Source organism: Penicillium brevicompactum (assembly GCF_028827555.1).
Source record: "Penicillium brevicompactum strain IBT 35665 chromosome Unknown utg000001l_segment0_segment0, whole genome shotgun sequence".
Lineage (NCBI taxonomy): Eukaryota > Fungi > Ascomycota > Eurotiomycetes > Eurotiales > Aspergillaceae > Penicillium > Penicillium brevicompactum.
This window is the reverse complement of record NW_026623203.1, coordinates 6,146,552-6,167,966: the sequence shown is the minus strand read 5'-3', so window position 1 is coordinate 6,167,966 and position 21,415 is coordinate 6,146,552. Positions and strand designations below refer to the sequence as shown.

At 50.5% G+C, this 21,415-nt stretch overlaps 9 protein-coding genes across 9 annotated transcripts; 2 read left to right on the top strand and 7 right to left on the bottom strand.

Annotated features, from left to right (window-relative positions):
* Window positions 1–36: 36 nt before the first annotated feature.
* N7506_001921 (aldo/keto reductase family protein) lies at window positions 37–1,100 on the bottom strand (the record flags this gene model as incomplete). The annotated part of the gene is made up of 3 exons (XM_056951217.1): window positions 37–517; window positions 567–999; window positions 1,049–1,100. 3 exons carry the CDS (start codon window positions 1,098–1,100, stop codon window positions 37–39), a joined length of 966 nt encoding a protein of 321 aa, XP_056817132.1.
* Window positions 1,101–1,842: 742 nt separating this feature from the next.
* Window positions 1,843–2,539, bottom strand: N7506_001920 (uncharacterized protein; the record flags this gene model as incomplete). The annotated part of the gene is made up of 2 exons (XM_056951216.1): window positions 1,843–2,373; window positions 2,420–2,539. 2 exons carry the CDS (start codon window positions 2,537–2,539, stop codon window positions 1,843–1,845), a joined length of 651 nt encoding a protein of 216 aa, XP_056817131.1.
* Window positions 2,540–3,184: 645 nt separating this feature from the next.
* Window positions 3,185–4,315, bottom strand: N7506_001919 (uncharacterized protein; the record flags this gene model as incomplete). Its single annotated transcript, XM_056951215.1, has 4 exons — window positions 3,185–3,223; window positions 3,281–3,373; window positions 3,420–3,634; window positions 3,691–4,315. 4 exons carry the CDS (start codon window positions 4,313–4,315, stop codon window positions 3,185–3,187), a joined length of 972 nt encoding a protein of 323 aa, XP_056817130.1.
* An 898-nt stretch (window positions 4,316–5,213) lies between these two features.
* N7506_001918 (uncharacterized protein) lies at window positions 5,214–6,008 on the bottom strand (the record flags this gene model as incomplete). The annotated part of the gene is made up of 2 exons (XM_056951214.1): window positions 5,214–5,386; window positions 5,438–6,008. 2 exons carry the CDS (start codon window positions 6,006–6,008, stop codon window positions 5,214–5,216), a joined length of 744 nt encoding a protein of 247 aa, XP_056817129.1.
* A 547-nt stretch (window positions 6,009–6,555) lies between these two features.
* N7506_001917 (U4/U6-U5 snRNP complex subunit PRP31) lies at window positions 6,556–8,193 on the bottom strand (the record flags this gene model as incomplete). The annotated part of the gene is made up of 1 exon (XM_056951213.1): window positions 6,556–8,193. One exon carries the CDS (start codon window positions 8,191–8,193, stop codon window positions 6,556–6,558), a length of 1,638 nt encoding a protein of 545 aa, XP_056817128.1.
* A 1,076-nt stretch (window positions 8,194–9,269) lies between these two features.
* Window positions 9,270–11,334, top strand: clf1 (putative cell cycle control protein (Cwf4); the record flags this gene model as incomplete). The annotated part of the gene is made up of 2 exons (XM_056951212.1): window positions 9,270–11,048; window positions 11,104–11,334. The coding sequence occupies 2 exons, from the start codon at window positions 9,270–9,272 to the stop codon at window positions 11,332–11,334; spliced, it is 2,010 nt and encodes a 669-aa protein (XP_056817127.1).
* Window positions 11,335–13,532: 2,198 nt separating this feature from the next.
* On the top strand, window positions 13,533–15,653 carry N7506_001915 (uncharacterized protein; the record flags this gene model as incomplete). Its single annotated transcript, XM_056951211.1, has 1 exon — window positions 13,533–15,653. The coding sequence occupies one exon, from the start codon at window positions 13,533–13,535 to the stop codon at window positions 15,651–15,653; it is 2,121 nt and encodes a 706-aa protein (XP_056817126.1).
* Window positions 15,654–15,969: 316 nt separating this feature from the next.
* N7506_001914 (uncharacterized protein) lies at window positions 15,970–18,461 on the bottom strand (the record flags this gene model as incomplete). Its single annotated transcript, XM_056951210.1, has 2 exons — window positions 15,970–17,669; window positions 17,717–18,461. The coding sequence occupies 2 exons, from the start codon at window positions 18,459–18,461 to the stop codon at window positions 15,970–15,972; spliced, it is 2,445 nt and encodes an 814-aa protein (XP_056817125.1).
* A 357-nt stretch (window positions 18,462–18,818) lies between these two features.
* N7506_001913 (glycosyl hydrolase family 79 C-terminal domain-containing protein) lies at window positions 18,819–20,587 on the bottom strand (the record flags this gene model as incomplete). Its single annotated transcript, XM_056951209.1, has 4 exons — window positions 18,819–19,334; window positions 19,398–19,594; window positions 19,650–19,702; window positions 19,755–20,587. The coding sequence occupies 4 exons, from the start codon at window positions 20,585–20,587 to the stop codon at window positions 18,819–18,821; spliced, it is 1,599 nt and encodes a 532-aa protein (XP_056817124.1).
* Between the last annotated feature and the right edge of the window lie 828 nt (window positions 20,588–21,415).

Here is a 21,415-nt window from a genome sequence, read left to right as displayed (position 1 = left end):
TATATGACCTAGCTAACCACTCGATCTCCAGGAACTCTAGTACCGAGCACCAGCCACAACGTTACTCTTCAAGATAGCATCAATTTCAGCCATTTCCTCGTCACTCAATACCTGTACACCTCCCATATTCTGGATGACCTTATCCTTTGTAGTGCCACCGGGGATCGGAATAATCGTAGGCATTCCGGGCTTGGCGCTGTGACTGCGCACCCAAGCCAGTGCAATCTGAGCAGGAGCAACACCCTTGCGAGCTGCCAGGTCATTGACCTCGTTGATAAGCTTGAGGTTCTGCTGGAAGTTCTCTTCCTTGAAACGGGCGATGTGACGTCTGATGTCACCTTCAGGGATGTCAGCGAGCGAGGTCACTGCTCCGGTCAAAACACCGCGGCCGAGAGGCGAGTAGGCCACAACAGGGATGTCAAGCTCGGCACAGGTTTTAGCAATATCGTTCTCTAGGATGTCGGTTGACCACAAGGACATCTCCACCTCAACGGCTGCAATTGGGTGCACCTTGTGGCTGGGAGGAAATTAGTCGAGCTTCAATGCATATATAAATGGAGACTTACGCTCGACGGATAGTCTCGGCATCAACTTCGCTCAGTCCAATACCTCCGATCTTGTCTTCCTTCACATAAGTGGCGAGGACCTCAATCGTGGACTCGACAGAGAACTTCGGGTCCTGTCGCGCACATTCAAAGATATCAATTGTCTTCTTGCCATCGAGCTGAAGCAAACACTCATCCACGCTGCGACGAATATTTGCTTCCGAGCTGTCAGGCACAAGCTCGCCCTTCTTAAGTCCACCCTTAATGCTGAGTACGACTTTCTCTGCGTTCTCTGGGTACTTGGTGAAATACTTGTTCAGCAAGTGCAAGGAGTTGTACTCTGGGGTGCCGTAAAGCTCGCCACCATTCCAGAAGTTAGCACCAAGCTCAAGGGCCGTGTTGAGTGTTTCGAAGCACACTTCCTGGGCTGGTGGCTGGGGTCTCCAGGTCATGCCTGCACGATCGTTAGCACAGTTCATTGACCGTAGCGAGGATGCTCATACCCATGGTGCCATAGCCGGTAGGGCCAATTTCTTTTCCAACAAGAGATGGCATTTTCTGGGTTTGGTATGTAGAAAGCAAGGTAGGTTTATGATTTTGTAGAGATGAAAGATTGAATTGACAGTTTGAAAAGGTGTGGGCCGCTCCCTCTTTATGGGGTTTGAGCCCCGCCAGACACACTACTATGAGTACTATGAGAGTGGAACGATCCGGACACTTGGAGAAGCATAACCCCGATCTTAGCCTAGCAATTGCTTAGAGACGTCGGTTTTGCCGGATTCCGAGCGATAAATGCGCTGTGTTGAGTCGGATTTTGCCCGGACAGCGGGCTCCGGAGTTAAGGGAGATAGGCCGTTCGCCGTTACATCATTGTCTTTGGGCCGAGTTTATATTAGACGTTCACCATTGCTCACTTGTACTTATATTCTAATTTCTCATTTGACAGAGCTTTAATCGCTTTGCCGAAATAGAATTTGTATGACGAAACGTTCAGCTGCATATTGTGGGAGTTGTGGAAAATGGGCAATTTGTAGCGCGATGAGAACAAATCATTTGAATCCAATTGCTTTTGCACCGACAGTGCTTGCTTGCTATTCTGTCCTATTTAAAAGAGCAACTAATAACATAATAAAACATCAGGTGCCACCAAACCGTGGAGAATTAACCAAAGCCGATTCCAACCCAGATATCAACCTAAGATCCATCAATCCATCGGAACGAGATCTTGAAACCATCAAAATAAAAATACAACAAGCCAAAGCATTTCACGTTCACATTCATTCAATCTGCTCAATTCTCAGAAGTTTTCCAAATCCGACATGAATCCATCCAGTCCAAGTTCATCTGAACTGTTGATGTCAGCTACTTGATGCTTCAATTCACGGTAGACAGCATCGAAAACAACAGGCAAGTCCTCAGCGGTGAGCTTGCGGTCTTTGTTCCATCCATGCATCAACTGGATGTTCATAGGCGAGTGGCTTTCGTGGTGTTTCACGGTTTCCGTGTAGCCTGCCCCGTTGCTACCGTGGGTTGGCGTGTAGCTTGTCGAGCTTTGGTATGTGATGTGCGTGGTAGGAGTTGGTCCTCTGTCTTCTGAGTAACTGCTTTGAGAGTAAATAGTCCCCGGAGAAGGCTGTGCTGGGGGATCCTGCTCCGTGCTGTCGTCGTCCGGGCGGCTTTGTTCGACTTGCTGGGTTGCCGAAGGGGTCGCAGTTGCAGTTGCAGTTGCAGTTGCCGTGGCTGTCGTTGTAGCAGTGGGTGAGAGACCACCTAGTCCGAGGCCTTGAAGGACATTATGGACGTAATTGGTTGTGTCCGGGATGAGACGCTGGCTTGGTTAGTCATGTTGACATGGGATGGTCTGGGTGGCGTACTGGTGATCTTGCTTCGATGATGTTTGCTTCGCTGTCCTTAATTGGGAGAGCATGCACAGTGGATAGGGCTAGGGCTACCACAAGTACTGAGGACCAAGGCCTTGAGATGAATTCAGACATGATGTACAAGTGTGTATTCTGGTGATTTGCAATGACGGGATGTCCGTTGTTGATAAAAGCAAGTCGATCTCAGGTATCAACAATCACAACAAGCTTAATGGATGCTGTACCTAGGTATCTGTTTTGGCAACCGAAATAACCGAAATACCTGCTCGCTCTGGAATGGAACCTTTCCATATCGGGTGAGACGTCAAATCTTGCATGTTACCTATATTGCGCTTTCAATCATGTACTTTCTAGCTATTCTCAACAATTAGCTCTTCCTTTTCCTATGTTGTTAGTCAACTATCTATCGCTTACTCTTAGAAAGCAATTGTGTAACTTGAAGCCGATGGTCCAGTTTTGCGAAACTAGGGGGTGTGTTGATCCACACTTGACAGGTATTCCAAGAAGTATCCTGCGAATCAAGGACCTCGCTTAAATCATAATGATCTAAATCCAGGGTTATTGGAATGAGAGGGTGACACAGTCCCATATTTGCATACTCTCATGTCGCAACTTTGTCACCTATGCAACTTAGTTCTTAATGGACTCTTTTTCCATAGAGCTTACAGCGTGATGAAAACAAAGGCAGTTTGAATGTTCTTACAGTTGAGATTAAAGCTACTCTAACAAGGTCTTGATTCAATGAATCTTGAACCCGGACTATACACCGTCATTGAAGCGATAGGAGTTCATCCATCGCTATACCGTCATTAGCTCGTGATTTCAACCGAGACTTGGTCTGCAAGGTCAACTTACCTTATCGTAAGGCTTAGACGAGTCGCAAAAGCGAAGGTCTGTCGCAAGGCGGATAACATTCTCAGGGTCGTGATTGATTGTGGAGGCATGGATCTGGATAATGAGCTTCGAATTCCATTGGCACAAAGAAGAAACTTACCATGTGTGGCTTGTGCAAGACAACATCGCCCGCTTCATACTCTGAAACCAACCATCGCTTCCCATGTTCCTTTGCAAATCCACTTGGGAACTCAGACAGGAGACCCGTCGACATCATATTCGTATTGAAAGCCGACTTCGCCTCTTCATCAGAAAGTCCAGCCTGCTTCGCTTTCCGGAAGAAAGCCTCCTCCGTCTCGATTCCGATATTGTCACCTGTATCAAAAGTCAACACACATATTTGGAAGAGCGCCTAAGAGTGACGATCATACCATCTTCCAGATAAATCAACCCTCCGCCATTGATCTTGACATCTCCGATAGGAACCCAAGCAGTAATACTCGTCGGATCCCCATATCTCAAGAAAATCTGATCATAATGCACACCAATAGGCTTTGAACCCGGAATGTTGTTTCTGAGCAGAGTACGCTTCAGATTAAGCGTGTTCTTCCCCCAATCCGCGAACCGTGCCACAAAGTCATACAACGCAGGATGGTTACAGAACTTGTCATACCATTCCTGGTAATGCGCATCGAGGGCAAGATCCACGAATGCAGCTGCCCGCTCACCACCAGGTCTACCATTTCCGTCAACGTGTCCGGCTCCAATGCCGGGATAGTCAAGATGACTCTTTGCCGGATCGAACACTCCTTCCACGGGTGCGGTGCCTGGCTTCAGGACTCCTGTCTCTTTCAATGAAGAGAAGTAGGCGTCTCGGGCGTCTAGAACGTCTTGCCTCGGTAGGACTTGCTTGAGGAATAGATAGCCGTCTGCATCGTAGCGCGCGCGGAGCTCGGAGAGAGGGAGGGATGGAGAGGAGGGGCGGAGGAGGGCAGCGTTCTCTGATGTTAGAGGGCCGTCGTTTACGGCGAGGTTCTCAGCTTGTAGACCGACCATTTTGGCGATTGCGAATTATTGGAAGTCAGAAAGACTCGAGTTCCAGCTGCCCTTTTATGTTCTGAAGAGCATGGCGGGGTATCCGTCACAAGCCGACCTTGTCATCCAACCAGGAATCGCATGATATACTGCTGACCCCAGTTCCCCGCGTGTTTATGATATCCAGATGATATGACTGCATGGTTAGAGTGGGTGTCACGACAAAGAAGTAATAATTTCCGCTGTGAGGGCGGAGTTCTTGACCGCATTAGGGTGAATGTGGGGAAGTATGGAGAAACCACCGCTGATCCGCGGGGAACTTTGCTGCTTTCGCATCGGCAGACACAGTGGTCATATATTGGCTCTGGTTTGTTGGAGCGAAAGAAATTAGCAGACACCGGATATGCCGAAGCATTAATATTGTGAAATCAGTACAAGGAGCCCTGAAGACGCACAGCAACACAGCAACACAGCAGCCAGAGGCAAACGACTGGCTTTCTGAGTATTCCTTTTCCAATGACTTGCTGAGAGAGCCGAAGAGTGGAAAAGCGTTAAGGTGTCGCACAACTGATGTTCCAAAATTCATAATCGGACAACCAGCGTTGTTGATTTGTTGGTGGCCTACAACGAATGAGATCGTTATAGATCTTCAAGTCGCGACCGAGGTATGATTGGGCTCATGAAGCCCAGGCTTTCCCGAGGCCTTGCAAGAGCATGCGTAACATATGAAGCAGAGCTCTCTTTGGAGAATATAAGCATCTGAAAGAAGTGAAATTGGACGAAACTTTGGTATTGAGAGAGATGAAGGAACAACAGTCATGCTTTGAGCGAAGTACGTATGTACAGTCAGCCCATTCTCAGATTTTTCTCGGTCTTGAAAAAAAAGACAGACACACTGCTCAGACGTGGTGTGCAGAGCTCAGGCCTCGTCCTTCCAGTCACTCAACTCCCACCCCTCGGCTCCATCATGGATATTCAACCTCAACGTCGTGAAAAGAATCTCCTCGTACATAACGGTAGCCGCAGCTCTAGCCTGCGCATGCCAAGGTCCCCGTCCACCAAGTCTAGCATCATTCCTCGAGCGCCAGATACCTAGTTCATCAGCCCACGTTACACCTTCGGGTCAGATTGGAAAGTACTCACAAGTCGCCAAGTTCCTCCTCTCTGCATTCTTCGACCCAAACCAATACTTTAATAGACCCCCCGAGGCAATTGCTTCACGGTGGGAATGCGCATCCAAAGCATAGAGTCGATCACCATCAGCGTCTGGTAAAAGGATCGAGCGGAATATCACGACGTAGTAAGATTGCGCTTTCCAGGGTCGGTTCTCGGCCTCGGAGAATGATTTCACGAGAGAGAATACCTCGTCCCAATTGAAAGACTCGGTATATGCAGCTGTCGCATAATCATTGCGTATTGGCTTGAGGTATGTGAGTGCCAGCGCGAAGATTCGATCTTGGTGATCTAGGGCTGAGATGTCGAGGAGATGGGACGGGTCATTGTATGGAGATGCAATGAGGTGGGTTGAGTCCTGTTCTGATTGGCTGTTCTGGAGCTTGAGCTGAGATTGGAGTTGCAGTGAGGCTGCTGCTTCAAACAAAAGAGGGTCGAATTCCTTTGTGATGCTGCTATGATGGTGGAGGCTGTTGAGATTGGTCGGGCCTGGCACGTCCGCGCCCAATGTGGTGGCTAGTTGGGATATTGTCAATGCCATGTTGAATGAAGAAGTGAGAGTAAGAGTGAGAGTAAGATTGAGGGAATTGATCTATGTCTAGGTGTAGGGTAGAGTCGTGAAATAGTGACTTAAAAAGTTCCCAGTCGCTCCTTGATTGCGCCATCCCGAAGGCAAACCTCATTATATAGATCCTGACCGCTACCGTGGAGCAAGTCTTGAGCCACATCTCACAATCATATAAAGAGAGCACGCAATATGAAACTCACTTCACTTTCACCAGAAAACGGGACGAACTGCTGCTCCGACATTCCTTGCCTTACTGTGCACGTGGCTACGGGGTGCCCTAGTTAATTGACTTGTAACAATCGTTCTACGCAGATCTCGGGGACGACCTTCCCCCGGATTTGATCTTGGCATGAGACCATTTACTAAAAGGAGTGAAGACCAAGTGAATAATATTTTTTAATTTTTTTTCTCATTGAAGAGTTTTCTTGCGCCTCTCGGCGACTTGGAAACTAACTGCGCATCGGTGGTATCACGTAAATCATTAAAGCTCAGACCTCCATGGGCCCTCCCCGGAACTCCGTTACAATGCGAAAGATCTGACGAAAGGGCAGAAATGATTTACTGAGGGGGGTTGCTTGGCCCCCTCACCGGTGTTGGCCCGCTTGTTTGGCAAGGCGGGCACCTTGAAGCCACCGGCGCCGCTGCTGCCCTCGCTGGGGGCCTGGGTGAAGACACCGTCGTTGAAGTAACGGTTTTCTTCGGCCTCGCGCTTGCGCTTGAGCTCGGCCTGAGCCTTGGGGTCCACGAGAGAGAGACCCTGCGCGGGCGCGAAGGTGACGGAACTGGCGGTACCGGCTGCGTCGGGTTGAGTTCCAAACCCGGAATCACGCAGACCACGAGCTTGGAGAACACTGGCGATTCCGCTGGCACCGGGAGTGAAGTCATCCAAGGATGCGTTGCGGTTGCCGCTGGCGGTAGCGTTCCAGCCCTTGTTGTTCTTGCTCAGCTTGGCAGCAGTACTCTTGTTGACCTGAGTGGTGCGAATGTTGCCCTGGTTCTCCTGTCCCAGCATACCCAGTCCGACAGTTCCAGGGCCAACGCCGTATCCGACTTCCGATTCCTGCTGGTTGAATGCGACGCGGTTCTGAGCCTTGCGCATATCGGTCATGGCGGTGGCCTCCTTGGCCTTGCGGGCACGCTCACCACCGCGCTTGGCGGAGGGCTTCTCGTCGGGAGCAGGGAGAGCCTTCTTGTTCTTTTTCTCCGGGGCTTGGTGCAGCTTCTGCAGCTTGTTGGTACATTCGTCATGCAATCCCTCGCCAAAAGAGCCATCGGGTCTCTCTTTAGCAAAGTCGACGCGGGCAGAGAGCGCGATCTTGGCGCAGACGATGCGAAGGCCCTGCTTCATAACGTCCTCCGGGACATTCTCAAAGATCGGCGAATCGTAGATGTATCCCTTTGCGCGGACACCGTGGTTGGTCGCAAACCCTGTTTCGCCCGCATGGTTGGCGCCAATTGCACTCAGATTGCCAGCTGGCTTCCTAATGAGCTCTTCAAGGCCTCCGGTTGCGTTCAGGAGCTGGGCAGCGGTATCCACTCCGACAAGAGCAGTCAGGTTTGGGGCGGTCTCAAACATGCGCGACTTGATCTGCTGGGTAATCTTAATGCGCTCGGCATCGATTTCCAAGATCTTTTGCGTGATACGGGTAACATTGTTCAACTCGGTCTCAGACAGATCCCGACCATGGGTAGTGGATCCCGTGACAGTGACCACCATCAGGTCTGCTCCACGCAGAACAGAACGCAATGTCACGCCAGTCATGTTGTCAGAAGAGTCTGTCAAACTCTTGATGTCGTGAAGGGGGTGACCCAACAGGATGCCGACGGTCTTAGCGTATTGCATGGGGTCTTTGACAAGGCCAGCCAATTCGGGGAAGCGAGGTGCGTAGTGATCTTTGAGAGACTTGTGGAGACCAACCAGCTTATCGGCGAGGGCAACAGTACGCTCGTACTCGGTCTGCTCACCGTTTTCATCGGTATCTTCGTCCATGTTGGAAGCATCATTTGCGATATCATCTGCGAGATCGTCTGCGAGATCGCCTTCCATATCGTCTTCCATATCGCCAGCGAAATCTTCTTCGAGATCACGAAGGTCGGCAAGGTGGGCTTCAGATGCGCCAGTAGGCAGGCCAGCGAACTGCGCCTGCAGACCAGCCATTGTGAGTTGTGAGTTTCTAGCTAGCTGTGAGGGGAAAATGTCAAAGACTGTGTGCACAAACGTATCGCAGATTAACTTACGCGACGGGGAAAATTTCTGTCCCCAGTAAGGATTTCAGCAAGTGCGAAAACCTCGGTGGTGAGGGGAAGGTATGGATTGGAAGGTGGCAGAGGCTCTCGAACGAGAGCTGGGTTAATTTCGGTCCACCTCATCTTGACCGCTCGGCAGAATAATCGCGACGATAAGAACACGTGATGATAACGGGTCGGATGAATAGTTACTCCGAACATTTCCCCCGCTGAAGTCTGCGAAGCCGTCGATGGGCGCTATCCCCGATTCCGTTAGCGTGGCTTTACATTTCCACCCAGTCAGGACCGAGCTCTAAGCTTTACGTAATGCCATACCCAATCGGGAAAAACGAAGCTCCCACCATATCTGACAAACCAACTACGGAGTATTTACTCAAGCTTCTTTGGAAATAAAGAACAAGGGACTATATTGCAGATCGTTCTGAATACTGTATATTGCTTGAATGACTGTACATCGTACCCATAAACCAGATATACCTATCCCATGCTACTAGAACCATGAAACTAATCCTCTCATTGGGCCGATGATTAATCCTTGACTGTCCACATCTTGCAAGCTTGTAGGCTTAAACCCCACTAGATCAAATCCTCTATAACACGACGTCCCTCTTTGCGAAATGGCAAACTGGCAAACTGGCAAACATCAAGTAAGAAGCTCTTCTTTTAAGGTGGGCAGAATAATATACTGGCAGCCAATGATGAGGCCCATTGGAAAGAGCGGTCTGCACACCTTGTCCGCAAACTCACATCTTCCCCAATTCCTACGCCGATACAACGAGCTGCTCTCGCCACAGAGTTAGGGACATACCTTGTTCCACGTTTCGGAAAAGGGATCGCCGTACTTTGATGCCATTGGATATCTCTTGAGAAATCCCCAAGGCTCTCCCATCTTGGACTTTTGACAATCTCTTCGTTCTGGGTGTCAGTCGACATCACCTCGCTTGCGGATCATCACCACGCGGAACAAATTCAACCACAACCGCCACAATGGAGGCGTCCCGCGGACCTCCCAGGGTCAAGAACAAGGCCGCCGCGCCCGTTCAGATCTCTGCGGAGCAGCTCCTCCGAGAAGCCGTTGACCGGCAAGAACTTGGCCTCGAAGCGCCGACGCAACGTTTTGCCGATTTGGAAGAATTGCACGAATACCAGGGCCGAAAGAGAAAGGATTTCGAAGACTATGTCCGGCGCAACCGCATTAACATGAACAACTGGATGCGCTATGCCGCCTGGGAATTAGAACAGAAGGAATTTCGCCGTGCGCGATCCGTCTTCGAGCGTGCCCTTGATGTGGACTCGACTTCCGTGGTGCTATGGATTCGCTACATTGAAGCTGAGATGAAGACACGAAATATCAACCACGCCCGCAACCTTCTCGACCGTGCCGTCACGATTCTGCCCCGCGTCGATAAGCTCTGGTACAAATATGTCTACATGGAGGAGACTCTGGGAAATGTCCCCGGTACCCGCCAGGTATTCGAGCGATGGATGTCATGGGAGCCGGAGGAGGGCGCCTGGAGCGCATACATCAAGCTGGAGAAGCGGTACAGCGAGTTTGAGCGCGCACGCGCGATCTTCGAGCGATTTACAGTCGTTCACCCGGAGCCCAGGAACTGGATCAAATGGGCGCGATTTGAGGAGGAGTACGGCACAAGCGACTTGGTTCGTGAGGTCTACGGAGCGGCCATCGAAACACTGGGAGAAGACTTTATGGACGAGAAGCTCTTTACCGCTTACGCCAGATTCGAGGCCAAGCTGAAGGAGTACGAGCGTGCTCGCGCCATCTACAAGTATGCTCTGGACCGCCTTCCACGATCCAAGTCTATGATTCTGCACAAAGCCTACACAACCTTCGAAAAGCAATATGGTGATCGCGAGGGTGTGGAGGACGTGGTTTTGGCCAAGCGCAGGGTTCAGTATGAGGAGCAACTCAAGGAGAACCCTCGCAACTACGATATTTGGATTGACTTGGCTCGTTTGGAGGAACTCTCAGGCGACGCAGAGCGGGTGCGTGATATTTACGAACGAGCCATCGCCCAGATACCCCCCTCACAAGACAAACGACACTGGCGTCGCTATATCTACCTCTGGATCTTCTACGCTATCTATGAGGAGATGGAAATGGAGGAGCCAGAGCGCGCCCGGCAGATCTACCAGGAGTGTTTGAAGATGATTCCCCACAAGACTTTCACATTTGCCAAGATCTGGCTTTTGAAGGCCCGATTCGAAGTGCGACAAATGGAGCTTCAAGCGGCACGGAAGACATTGGGCCAAGCCATTGGCATGTGTCCGAAGAACAAGCTGTTCCGCTCCTACATCGAGCTTGAACAACAATTGCTCGAGTTCACACGCTGTCGAACTCTGTTTGAGAAACAGCTGGAGTGGAACCCTGTCAGCGCTCAGGCTTGGTTAGGGTTCGCACAGCTGGAGCGGGATCTGGGCGACATGGATCGAGCGAGGGCCATTTACGAGCTCGGCATCGACCAACCCACAATCGACATGCCCGAGATTCTTTGGAGAGCATTCATCTCATTCGAAGAAGAAGAAGAAAACTATGCCGGCGTTCGAGTCCTATACGAGCGCCTTCTCGAGAAGACAGACAACCTCAAAGTCTGGATGGATTATGCCCACTTCGAAATGGGCCTCGAGTCCGAGCAAGCGGAAACATACAACGACGAAGAAAAGAAGCACTCAGAATCAGCCATCAAGGCACGTGCGATTTTCTCGCGTGCCCACGACTACTTCAAGGAGAGAAATCAAAACGAAATGGTATGTTCTCTCACCCCAACATTGAATATTCAGAGCAACTCTAACACCCCCACAGCGTGCCAGTGTTATCAAGCAATGGCTTTCCTTCGAAAAAGTGTACGGCCCCCGCGAGGAAGTCGTCAAAATCGCCAAGCAAGTTCCCCGCGCGATCAAGAAGCGTCGCAAGCTGGAAGACGACACGTACGAGGAGTACAGAGATTGGGTCTTCCCCGCAGACGACCAACAAGCAGCCAACCTCTCCAAGCTGCTTCAAAAGGCACACCAATGGAAGCAGGCCCAATCGTAGATGGTTTTCTACGATCGGGATCTGTCTCGCGACATTCTTGCAGTGCAGGTGGGACAGGCATTTTCATGTGTTATAGTAATCAGACCAAAATACCATTCATTGATGTCTACCAGCTGGTAGTCTGTGCTACAAGATCTTTTGAATTTCTAGGTGAAGCTGGGCAGTGTCACACCCAGTCTTCCCTAGGTCCAGGGTTGAAGCCCTGTCCATAATTCTGTGGTTTGCAACCTCCAGGGCTTGGGAAGTAGACGTCGTCTGCCCATCCATGGATGTGCATATGTTTCCATGGATGCTGTGCATTATTACAGGTCACACCGATGCTCGGCAATCTCCTCAATCCTGCTGTGTAACATGTATGGATTACATGCATGCTCCTGAGGTCGATTGTCCAGCGGCTAGCAAACAGATATAGTGGCTGTGTCGGCTGGGATGAAGATTGAAATTCCAACGGTCTGAATACGGTTGTTGCCCAGGTGCTGGTTCCATATTTACCTTTGTAGCCCTGTACCTAGGTAGATATCGAAATGTAAGCTGTGCCTAAAATTCTAACCCTGGAACATTGGAACGTTGTGGTATTTCGAAGGTTAATCCTGCATATATGGAGTATAGTACCGATATATATTTTTACATCTCACCAGATAGACTTTAAAAATTTCACCACCCGACCTGGGGGCTGATAGCTGACATGAATGAGAGAGATATGAAAACAGTTTGTATTGAAAATTAAAATTATCTCCCTGAGCTATACAATTGGACTAATAAATAAGGTCGAGTTGTCATTTTGCATGTACTTCGGCCATGGATGGATGTCAAGGGTATCCAGAACCTTGGAAAGGGCAAGATTCCCTGCTCAGGTGGAACCAACCCTCTTTGAGACCTTGAACTTAGTTGAATGGGCACTAGGGAGCATCTTGGCTCCAGTTCGAACATTCTTCTGCCGTTCTTCCCGAGATTAGAGCCAAAATGATCTCCAGGTAGATCAGACCTCGGGACTAACGTGAAGTATGTCTGGTTGTACAAATATTTACTCTTATGCCAATTGGTAGATATGGATCTGTACTATAAAACTATACGATCATATTTATTTTGAGATGTACGGAGTAGTTCGTATAGAAAAAAGTAAAAAGAAAGACGAAACCGCACGAGCCATGTGTGACATCAAGTACCATGGTTGAGAAGGTCTCAAACCATGGATAGTGAGAAAGGGGTTTATTTACTTTCTTCGCAGATACATCAGATGTATGTAGTATATGCACACAAGTGCTGCTTACCGTCCAAGGCTTCGATACTCCTTGCAGTGTCTCTCAAATACACTTTCAGCCTAGAAGGATTTCAACTCCTAACGGCCAGGGGTCCAGTGGGATGAGACTGGGTCCACTCGGTTTTGGGAGTGCCATTGGGTCCTCTACGTACTTGTCCTCTATTTGTTTACTCTGTAGTATTTCCATATCCCACACACTCCCACAAAGAACAGAATAGCAAATTAAAATGGTTCGATCGAGCACGAAGTAAATGAAGCGCAAATTAAAGAAAAAAGGCCAAGAAGAGACGAGTGACGAAATAATTCCCGTTAAGGGATGGCGTCCTTTTAGGCCTTCCGCTAACCTCCTCCGTTAGGGGGTTGACCTCTTCCTCCCTGTCTCACTCCCTCTTTTTCTCTGTCCCTCCGTGCTGTGCACTCGTTAGCCGGTTCTACTGCTGTCCTTTCGTTTTTCGCCAACCTCGTTCACTCCCTGCTTTTTTTTTTTTTTTTGTTTCCCTCTGATTTTTGGGGACCTCGTTCTTTTTCCCGTGTTTGGTGAACAATTTCAATTTCTTTCGTCCCGACTGGATCGCCCAGCCTCAGGCTGTTCTGTGATTACTGTTTTCATCCAACATACGCGTCTGTCGACTTTGTTTGTTGTGTTCATACACAAACCCGTGATTCTGACTCGCCGAGTCATCCGATAACGCGATCCGCACCCCGCCCGACATCCGGCAACATCTCGCAACAAAGTCGAAAATACCTTCCGATTGCCGCTTGTGCGGTCAATCTGTCCGGACCAACTGTAGTACAGTCGCCCCATTGTGCCGAATCGCCTCGGCCGACATGCAATAGTGCTCCGGCAGTCACCACAATCCACGACATAGGGTATTCGACTCCCTCGCTGGCTGGCCACCGCTAAACACTCGATACCTTGCAACATTCACCACTCAACATGACTAGTCCTAAACCCCCAATTGAGATCAAGGGAGATTGCTCCACGATCCATGACGACACACTCTACGTCTACTCGCCCGACGGTTCACCCAAGGGCTTCGCCTATATCCCACTCCGTGAAAATGGGACCTGGCACGAATTGCCCAATCCAGAATACGAAGTATCCGAGCCTGCCTGCGTCAAGGGTGGCATCTCGGGTAGCAAAGATGATGTATTTTACCTGGTCGGCGGGACCGGCCCCTCGGAGAACAGTGGCCTCCAACGGTTCTCATTCAGCAGTAAGAAGTGGGAGACCGTCCCCATGGATGCCCCGGAAATGGTGAATCGTACTGGACACGCTGCTGGGTACTTGTCTTCGACCTCGGATATCGTGGTCTACGGAGGAAGCACCGATGGCAACAAAGTCGGCTCCCAATCATCATATCTTATCCCGACATCCTCATACGTTGTGCAGTCCGGGGCTGCCATGGGTACACCCACATTGTACAATCCCATCATCTTGCCTTGGAGTGACTCCCAAGTCGCCATGTTTGGAGGATCTGCAACCAACACTGCGATCTATGTTTATAACTCTACGGGCTGGACTCTTTCGGAGGCAACCCTCCCTTCTGCACTTGACACCTCATCCCTATGTGCGCTCGTCTCGGATGGCGATGATATTGTCCTCGAAGAGTTCAAGATGGACTCTTCCCCGAACAGCGTAACAAGTTACGTCCTTCAATCAAAGGGGAAGTTGCAATCTCCTGCCACAACAATTGGCTCCGCGGAAAAGAGGAGTATCACCGACTCCTACAACAGCACTTTTGCGCCCAAGAACTCTTGGTCGGATTACGCACTCGCCCAAGGTGGCGGCATGGTTGTCCTCTCGAGTGGCCACACTAACGACTCCCTGGCTGTCTACAACTCCACCTCCAATGGCTGGGTCAACTCCACTTCGCTGTTCTACGGAAGCGGAGATCAGACCTCCCTCAAGCCATCTACCACCTCCTCTTTCACCTCAACATCTACACCAACATCCACTTCAACTACATCCACTTCTGCCTCAAGTACACCGACTCACACGTCGAGCGCAGCGTCACCTGCAGGCGGAGGCCTCAGCGATCACGGTAAAACCATCCTTGGTGCGACCCTCGGAAGTATCCTTGGCTTTGGAGCCATCCTTCTTATCATTCTAATTCTACTCCGCCGAAAGAAGGACAAGAAGGACATGGCCGCGCATGCCGGCGCCGGCAGTGACAGCAAAAGCCGCCTCAGCTTCCAGGATCAGGGCATAGAACCCCTGACCGAAGGCGCCTATCCCATGGCCAGGTCTCCTGTCCCTCTCGCCGCCTCTGCCTCGAACGACTCACTGGCTATTATGACCGGTAAATACAACGGAGAGAAGACTCTCAAGCCACCCGGTGCGACGGGCTATGGCCTCGCTGGTGGCAAGAGTAGTCCTCTCTCAACCATTCCCTCTAGCGGTGCCATGGGCGCCTCAAGCGTGTACACCGACGATACCGACCGGGCTGGTGAATCTCCCGGCCACGGCAACCAACCCGGAGACCGCACGACCGACGAGGGCTGGGGCAAGTACTTTGAAGAGAGTGGCAACATGCCATCAGATCGCTCGACCATGAGCTCCGTCTACACAAAGTCCGACTACCGTGGAAGCGGTTGGCCCATGGCGAACATGGCCCCACTAAATTTTGGATTCCTCGACCAGCCTAAGCCCCTCGGCCAAGTCAACAGTGGCAGCCCCACCACCGAAGTCAGTTCCTCGGAGATGGGCTCTCGGAGCCTGGTTATTCCCGAAGGCCAATCTGCACGCATTTCCAGCGTGGACTCGATCAGCGTCGCCTCAGACGACGACCGCGACGACCCGCATTGGCAAAACGCTGCCCACAGCAGCTGGCTGGGTCGTCCGTCGAGCAGTAACTACAGCAACAGTTTCTACAACTCCAGCTCCCGCGATCTGGCCGGGTTATCATCTAACACGGCCCTTGCGGACAAAGTACGCCAATCGCACCGGAGATCCAGTGTTGTTATCCCCGAACACATTGACGAAGATCCCGTGCCAGGACAGCAAAACAACCTCAACTCAGATATGAGCTGGCTCAATCTCAAAGCTGAGCGATGATCTACCCTGTCATTTGTTTTTGCCTGTCCACCTGTCCATCCATCTGTTTGTCTTTTCGTCTATTCCCCTTTTCATGTTGTCTGTTCTATTCCCGGCGTCGTGGCTATCTTGCAAAAGTTCCGCATCTGAACTGCGTTCCCGCGTTGCATACCTGAGTGTGTAGCGATTCATTAGCGTCCCACAGGTTTTTGGTTATTTGTCTCATACGCCCTTGGGCGTTGTACATATTCATCGGTACGAGTAACCTTTATTCGAAAGGCTCCAATGCCATTACATTCCAAATATTATTATTAGTCTATTATAAATCGCTCTCGTATCAGTAGAGCTTCGCCAAAAACGACGTCCTCTTCGACACCTTTCGAAACTCATTCACCATCGGACTCACCATCCCCCTTTCACCCCCTTCGCCCATAGGCTCAAGCCCTCCTCTCCTTTCAAGCAAAGGCTTCTCCTCCCCCTTCGTCCCAATATAATAGTGCTCATCATTCTCCTGCATCCCAATAAACCACCTCTCCTTCAACTGCTTCCCACAAGGCCCACACCCACAAGCCCCTTCCAACCGCGAACTCTGCGGACTATTCACCGCAAGCGCGAACAGATTCTGCGGCTCCGTGAAATCAGTCACTTGCCGTCCCCTAGCTTCAACAATCATAAATCCCAAACAAACAGCACTAGTCAAGAACGCGAATACCAATATCACAAAAAATATCCCCTGCCACTTCTCCGCTGCTCCAGACGCATAACTAACAGCCTGAACTGTTCCATTAAACCGCTGATAAACAGCCTCACCAAGAACATGCTCAGTATAATTCCAAAAGTGATAGAATGGCGCATCCTGCGAACTCAATATCAAAGTACACCCAGCCATAACAGCAAGCGCTTCTGCAATGCTAGGCATATTTGCGTCAAGCGCATAGCCCCCGTCATACCGAGGCACCATCTGCATCAACAGACGCGCATTGCTAGCGGCACCGTCTGAAATGCCAGCACCAAGACTTAGCGAATTAGCCCATTCCGACGCAACGTTCTTCCAGTCTGATTCCCAGACGCCGTCTATGAATCCAGGTTGTCGACGTGCGTACTCGAGGTCATTGGATGGGTCTTCGCATCTGGTATCTAGTGCTGCACCACTAGATCCCGCATTGTACTTCGTCGAGCAGTGACCAGTTTGCTTCGCGCGAAGAGCGCACATCACGTACTCCGGTTCGGTATCCGGTGGCGAAGCACCCAGTAGATAGATTGCGTTTGCAGGATATAGGCCCGTGGCGTTGAGGATTGTATTATATGGTTTTGGAAACTTGCCGAAGACTGGGGGCACTTGGCCGTGGGAGGGACCGAATTGGAAGATGTCGTCTACGACGGTTCGATTCAGATATCCGGTTTTGGGGATATCTTCTGGAGGACTGCCGGACCAGGTTGTTGTGTTGAATTTTGAGCCTCCGGGCCAGGATGTGTAGACTAGGGGTTGGAGTTCTTTTTCTGACATTCCGGCGCAGAGGACGTTGACGGCTGGGGAGGGAACTGAGGCTTCTATGTTGTATTTTCCTTCGCCGGAGGCGGAGTCTGCTTGGCTGTTTGGTTGCTTGATTTTGTTTTTGGGGTCCATTGCTGTGTTGGGGATTCCGCCGTGCGGCATTGCCATTGTTACGTTGTTGATCATTCGATTGTGCTTTTTGGAGAGGGTGGTCATATCTTGGACTTCGATCCAGCTGCCTGTTACGGTTGTGTTGTCCCATATCGAGCCTGTTGGCTTGGGCCTTTTGTGTAGATCGGAGGATGTCTCATTGTCGCTGTGAACCAGGTCCGCCCACTTGTTTAGCCATTGTTCGTAGTTGTGATAGGCTTTACCAGCGTGCTCGATTTGAAGACAGGTCGTATTGCGGTTGATTGGATCCATTTCGTTGGTCACAGGCGTTTGACACATTGGACCGACGTATTCTGGGTTGGCAAAGCTGGCGACGACCTTGCCTTGCAGTATTGTTGGTTTTACCGAGCCAAGCGAGAGCTTCGGAGCAACTGTCATAGGTTAGCAATTAGGATTTCCGTATGAGTTAAAGACATACCCAAAGCCTGTGCTGCAGTTGTGTAAAGCATAGCAACGAAAGTAGCAACCAAAGCGATGGCCCCAAGGAAGGTCAGAGCCGAGTATCGCAGAGTTTCCCAGTGCACAATCATCGAGCCTGGCTGCATGATCCACGCCCTCATATTCATATCCGAGATACTGATCCCGCGCGAATCGGTCATCAAAGCCCTGCGACTAAGCACTTGACCCAGAAACGCCACGCAGACAGTGACATAGGCGAGTTCTATCGTCTTCGCAAAGAATGCACTTAACAAGTTGGCTGTGGAGGGCGCCAGCGGCCCATCGCTTGATATTCTGCTCCATCGTGGCTTGCACAGTGCGATCGCAAGATAAATGCCCGAAAACACTGTCGCATAGACAGCGAGAACGAAAACCGTCAAGGGAACCCACGCGAGCCGTTTCTGGAGCACCGTCCCTCGATTGGCGCAGCGTACATGTGGAGACGGAGTCTGCGGGGTTTTGTGGGCTGGGGTTGTGGTCGCGTCGCTGTCAATTGAATCGCGCTTGGGAGTGTGACTTTCGCTCAGTGGGATGGCATCCCCGTGTGTATTGGAAATGCCTAGCCCTATGTCTCGTAGGGCATCTTCGGACCAGCTGTCGTGCGATGCTGGGTGGTAGAGGTAGGGTTCGGGGGAGGAGCGGCCGAGGGGGTTCCATGACCGTTGGGGCCGACTGTATAAAGATTGTTCGGACAGCAATGAGTGCTGAGAATCCGAAGAGGTCATTTTTTGTATTGAATATATTAAAAACAAACGACAAAGAGAGCTCTCTCTAACTTGAGGTCATTCCTGGTCACAAATAAGAATTTCCCAGTGATCGTCAGTCAGCGTTGGGGCTGAGAGCGTTGGAATTGGGGGCCAATTTATAAACTGCTGGGAATTGCAGTTCAGCCCGGCTTGTTATTTGGGTCTTATAACAGTATTTAGGCACAATAGGGCTGAGGTTTATCTGCTTGAGCCTCCAATTGTAGGTTTACCGCCGTTAGCTACGGAGAACCACCGTGGAAACAGTGGAAACAGTGCTCCGGATGAGGGGGCCGAGTTCCAAGATGTTCATGCAGCCCATAACCACGGTCTCTGCTTCTATTCGAGAGTGACAAGGACGGCAGATGAATCGGGAACATTGACCGTCAACGCGCCATGCTTGATCCCTGACCTCTCCCCGTCATGCAGCCGAACAGGTTTCCCCTCAGCAAGTGCATGGTCATACGAAATGCCCCCGAAAGTGATATTCCCCACCGCATCGCTGCCAGGACCAATGAGACGCTCAACCTTAGCGCTTTGATACCGTTCAGGCAGTGTGAATTCATACTTCCTGGACGGACGGGTGCGACTCGTCTGATTGAAGGCCCGCAGGTTGGTTACAACAAGCTTCGATAACCGCGCGCCGTTATAGATCGCATATGCGGACTCAGTATCTTCCGCGAGGGGAATGTTGACGATACGAGTGTCTCGGGAGTGTCCAATGGCGCTTGCGACCATGATTTGGCCGTAGTATGGCGGTCTTGTCGTTGGGGGCACGCCCTCGATCGCCATTGGCTGCCATGATGCATATCGATATTTCAGGCCTTGGTGGAAATGAAGGCGTTTCATACCCTGCTAGATGTAAGTTGCCAGACTGAGTAGGAGTGACGAGCGGGAGTGAGTGTGTTTGAGTCATACATGTTCAGCTGCCCATAGGGAGAAATCCACTAGCCACAGGGCGTCGCCAAATACATTGGTTTCTCCGTTTCGGCCCTGATTCGCAATTGAGTTCAGTTCGCCGAGGGTGTAGGGGAGACCGAGGTATGCCAGGTTCTGCGAACGCTGGATCTGCTGCTGGAGATTTTGAACGATGCTTGTGTGGTTCATCAGTGTACCTGTAGTATTAGTCAATATGGCATGATTTAGTTGGGAAAGGGGAGAAATTAATACGTTGGAGATCAAATTGCGCAGGAGGATCTGGGGATTCTTTCTTTCCCATGTAACTGTCGGATCCCAAAATTAGCATTGCGACCAGTTAGAGAGGACAACACGTACTTGTGGAAGCACAGCTCTCTAGTCAGATTATGCTTATCGTAACCCAGCGTGTACAATTCCTCAGCGGTCCAGGTAGTGTTGACAATTAAGTCGAGCAAGACAAGGCTAGGCGCCATGAACCCTGGGAAGGATCCTGGACAAGCTTTCTCCGCCGCAGCCTTCACAATATCTGCCTTGCTGTTCCATTCATTGGCATAATCAAGGAGCGAGTAGTTGGCAGCACGGTATTTCCCAGGAGCAAAGTTGAATTCGTTTCCTAACTCCAGGAGATGCAGTTGGGATCCGATAGCAGTGCAAGCATCCATAGTAGAAATCTCGAGTTGCTTAGTGGAGGTGTTCTGATTCATGTTTAGTCCATGCAAGTACTTTATCTCGCCCAGAGTGTGATAGGACTCAAAAAAGCCGGGTCCGTAGTTGATCTGGATCGGTTGATCATCGCCAGGGTTCTGATAGATGAGCTGAATGTTGTCTTCCTGCTCGGGGTAATAGGTTGAGTGATCCCTTGTAAGAAGCTTGTCAGTACCAGAAGAACAGAAGACCAGAAGGCCAGAAGGGGTTGCCCACTGTGAGGTTCCTCCAACTCGCACTTTCGGTGCAACTCCGGTGATGGACTTGAGATTGTGCAGCAAATTCTTGGAGAAATGATTTGGCCGAGACTTGTTGCCTGCATAGTCTGGAAAGAATGCAAACTCGATAGAGATTGACTGCAGGTCATTTGGTACATGACTGCTGTTCTTTGGTACAGGTGGGATCCTTAGAGGATGGTGTTGACAACTTCCAGAGTCGAGAAGAAGCGCTGCAGCCAAAAGGGAAGATTTGGTGAAGTGCATCATGTATTGATTGAATATACTGCCCAGGTGACTCCAGAAGCTCCTCTCTCAGTCAGTACCAGAAAAGCTGGTTTGATTCTGGGGTATTTATATTAATTCTCCCCCGGCTATACAAGGAAATCGGCATTTGAGTCCAGGATTAACATGGAGAAAGTTTGAGAGAAGCAAAGGATCTTCGTGTAGTCTATGCTCTCTATGCGGGAATTTCGAGATGCATCATGAACGAGTGATTGCACGCATTTGATCCGCTCCCTCCACTACGCTGTCCTTGTCAATTTCTCAATGCTCATCGCCTTCGACATTGTGAAATCGACTCATCAACTCTTCAATTTTGATAGCCTGGTTGCCGATGAGTCCTGTACTTGAGCAATCTGCAGGAAAATGCCGTCATCGAGGCGCTCAACAAGTATAACCCACCGCAGTCCCGGAATTCGGCCCACTTCCCCCACAAAATCTCCGCAACCTCCCCCATACAGGTAACGTTCATTGGGTGATGGCGAACGATCTTCCGGGGTTTTCTCACTAGACAAGCATTTTCATGGGGAAATGAGCAGGGGTGAATATAAAGCTGTGTTGTCAGAGATCTGCAAGTTCGACACGAAGTCCAGCGAGGCGACCAGGAAAGAACCCGCCGCTACTCCGTATAGGGGACCATATTCGCGGTGTGAACACAAACATCGTCAAAATAGACGGGGAGACCTGCTCATACGAATTTCATGCCAAAGGCATTAGAGAAGAGACTGGGTATGAGAAGCACCAACCATTGCATCTGCTTTACTGCAAAACAAGGTGAAGCTTGCACCGCTCTGGGTCAGTTTGCAACTCGATATC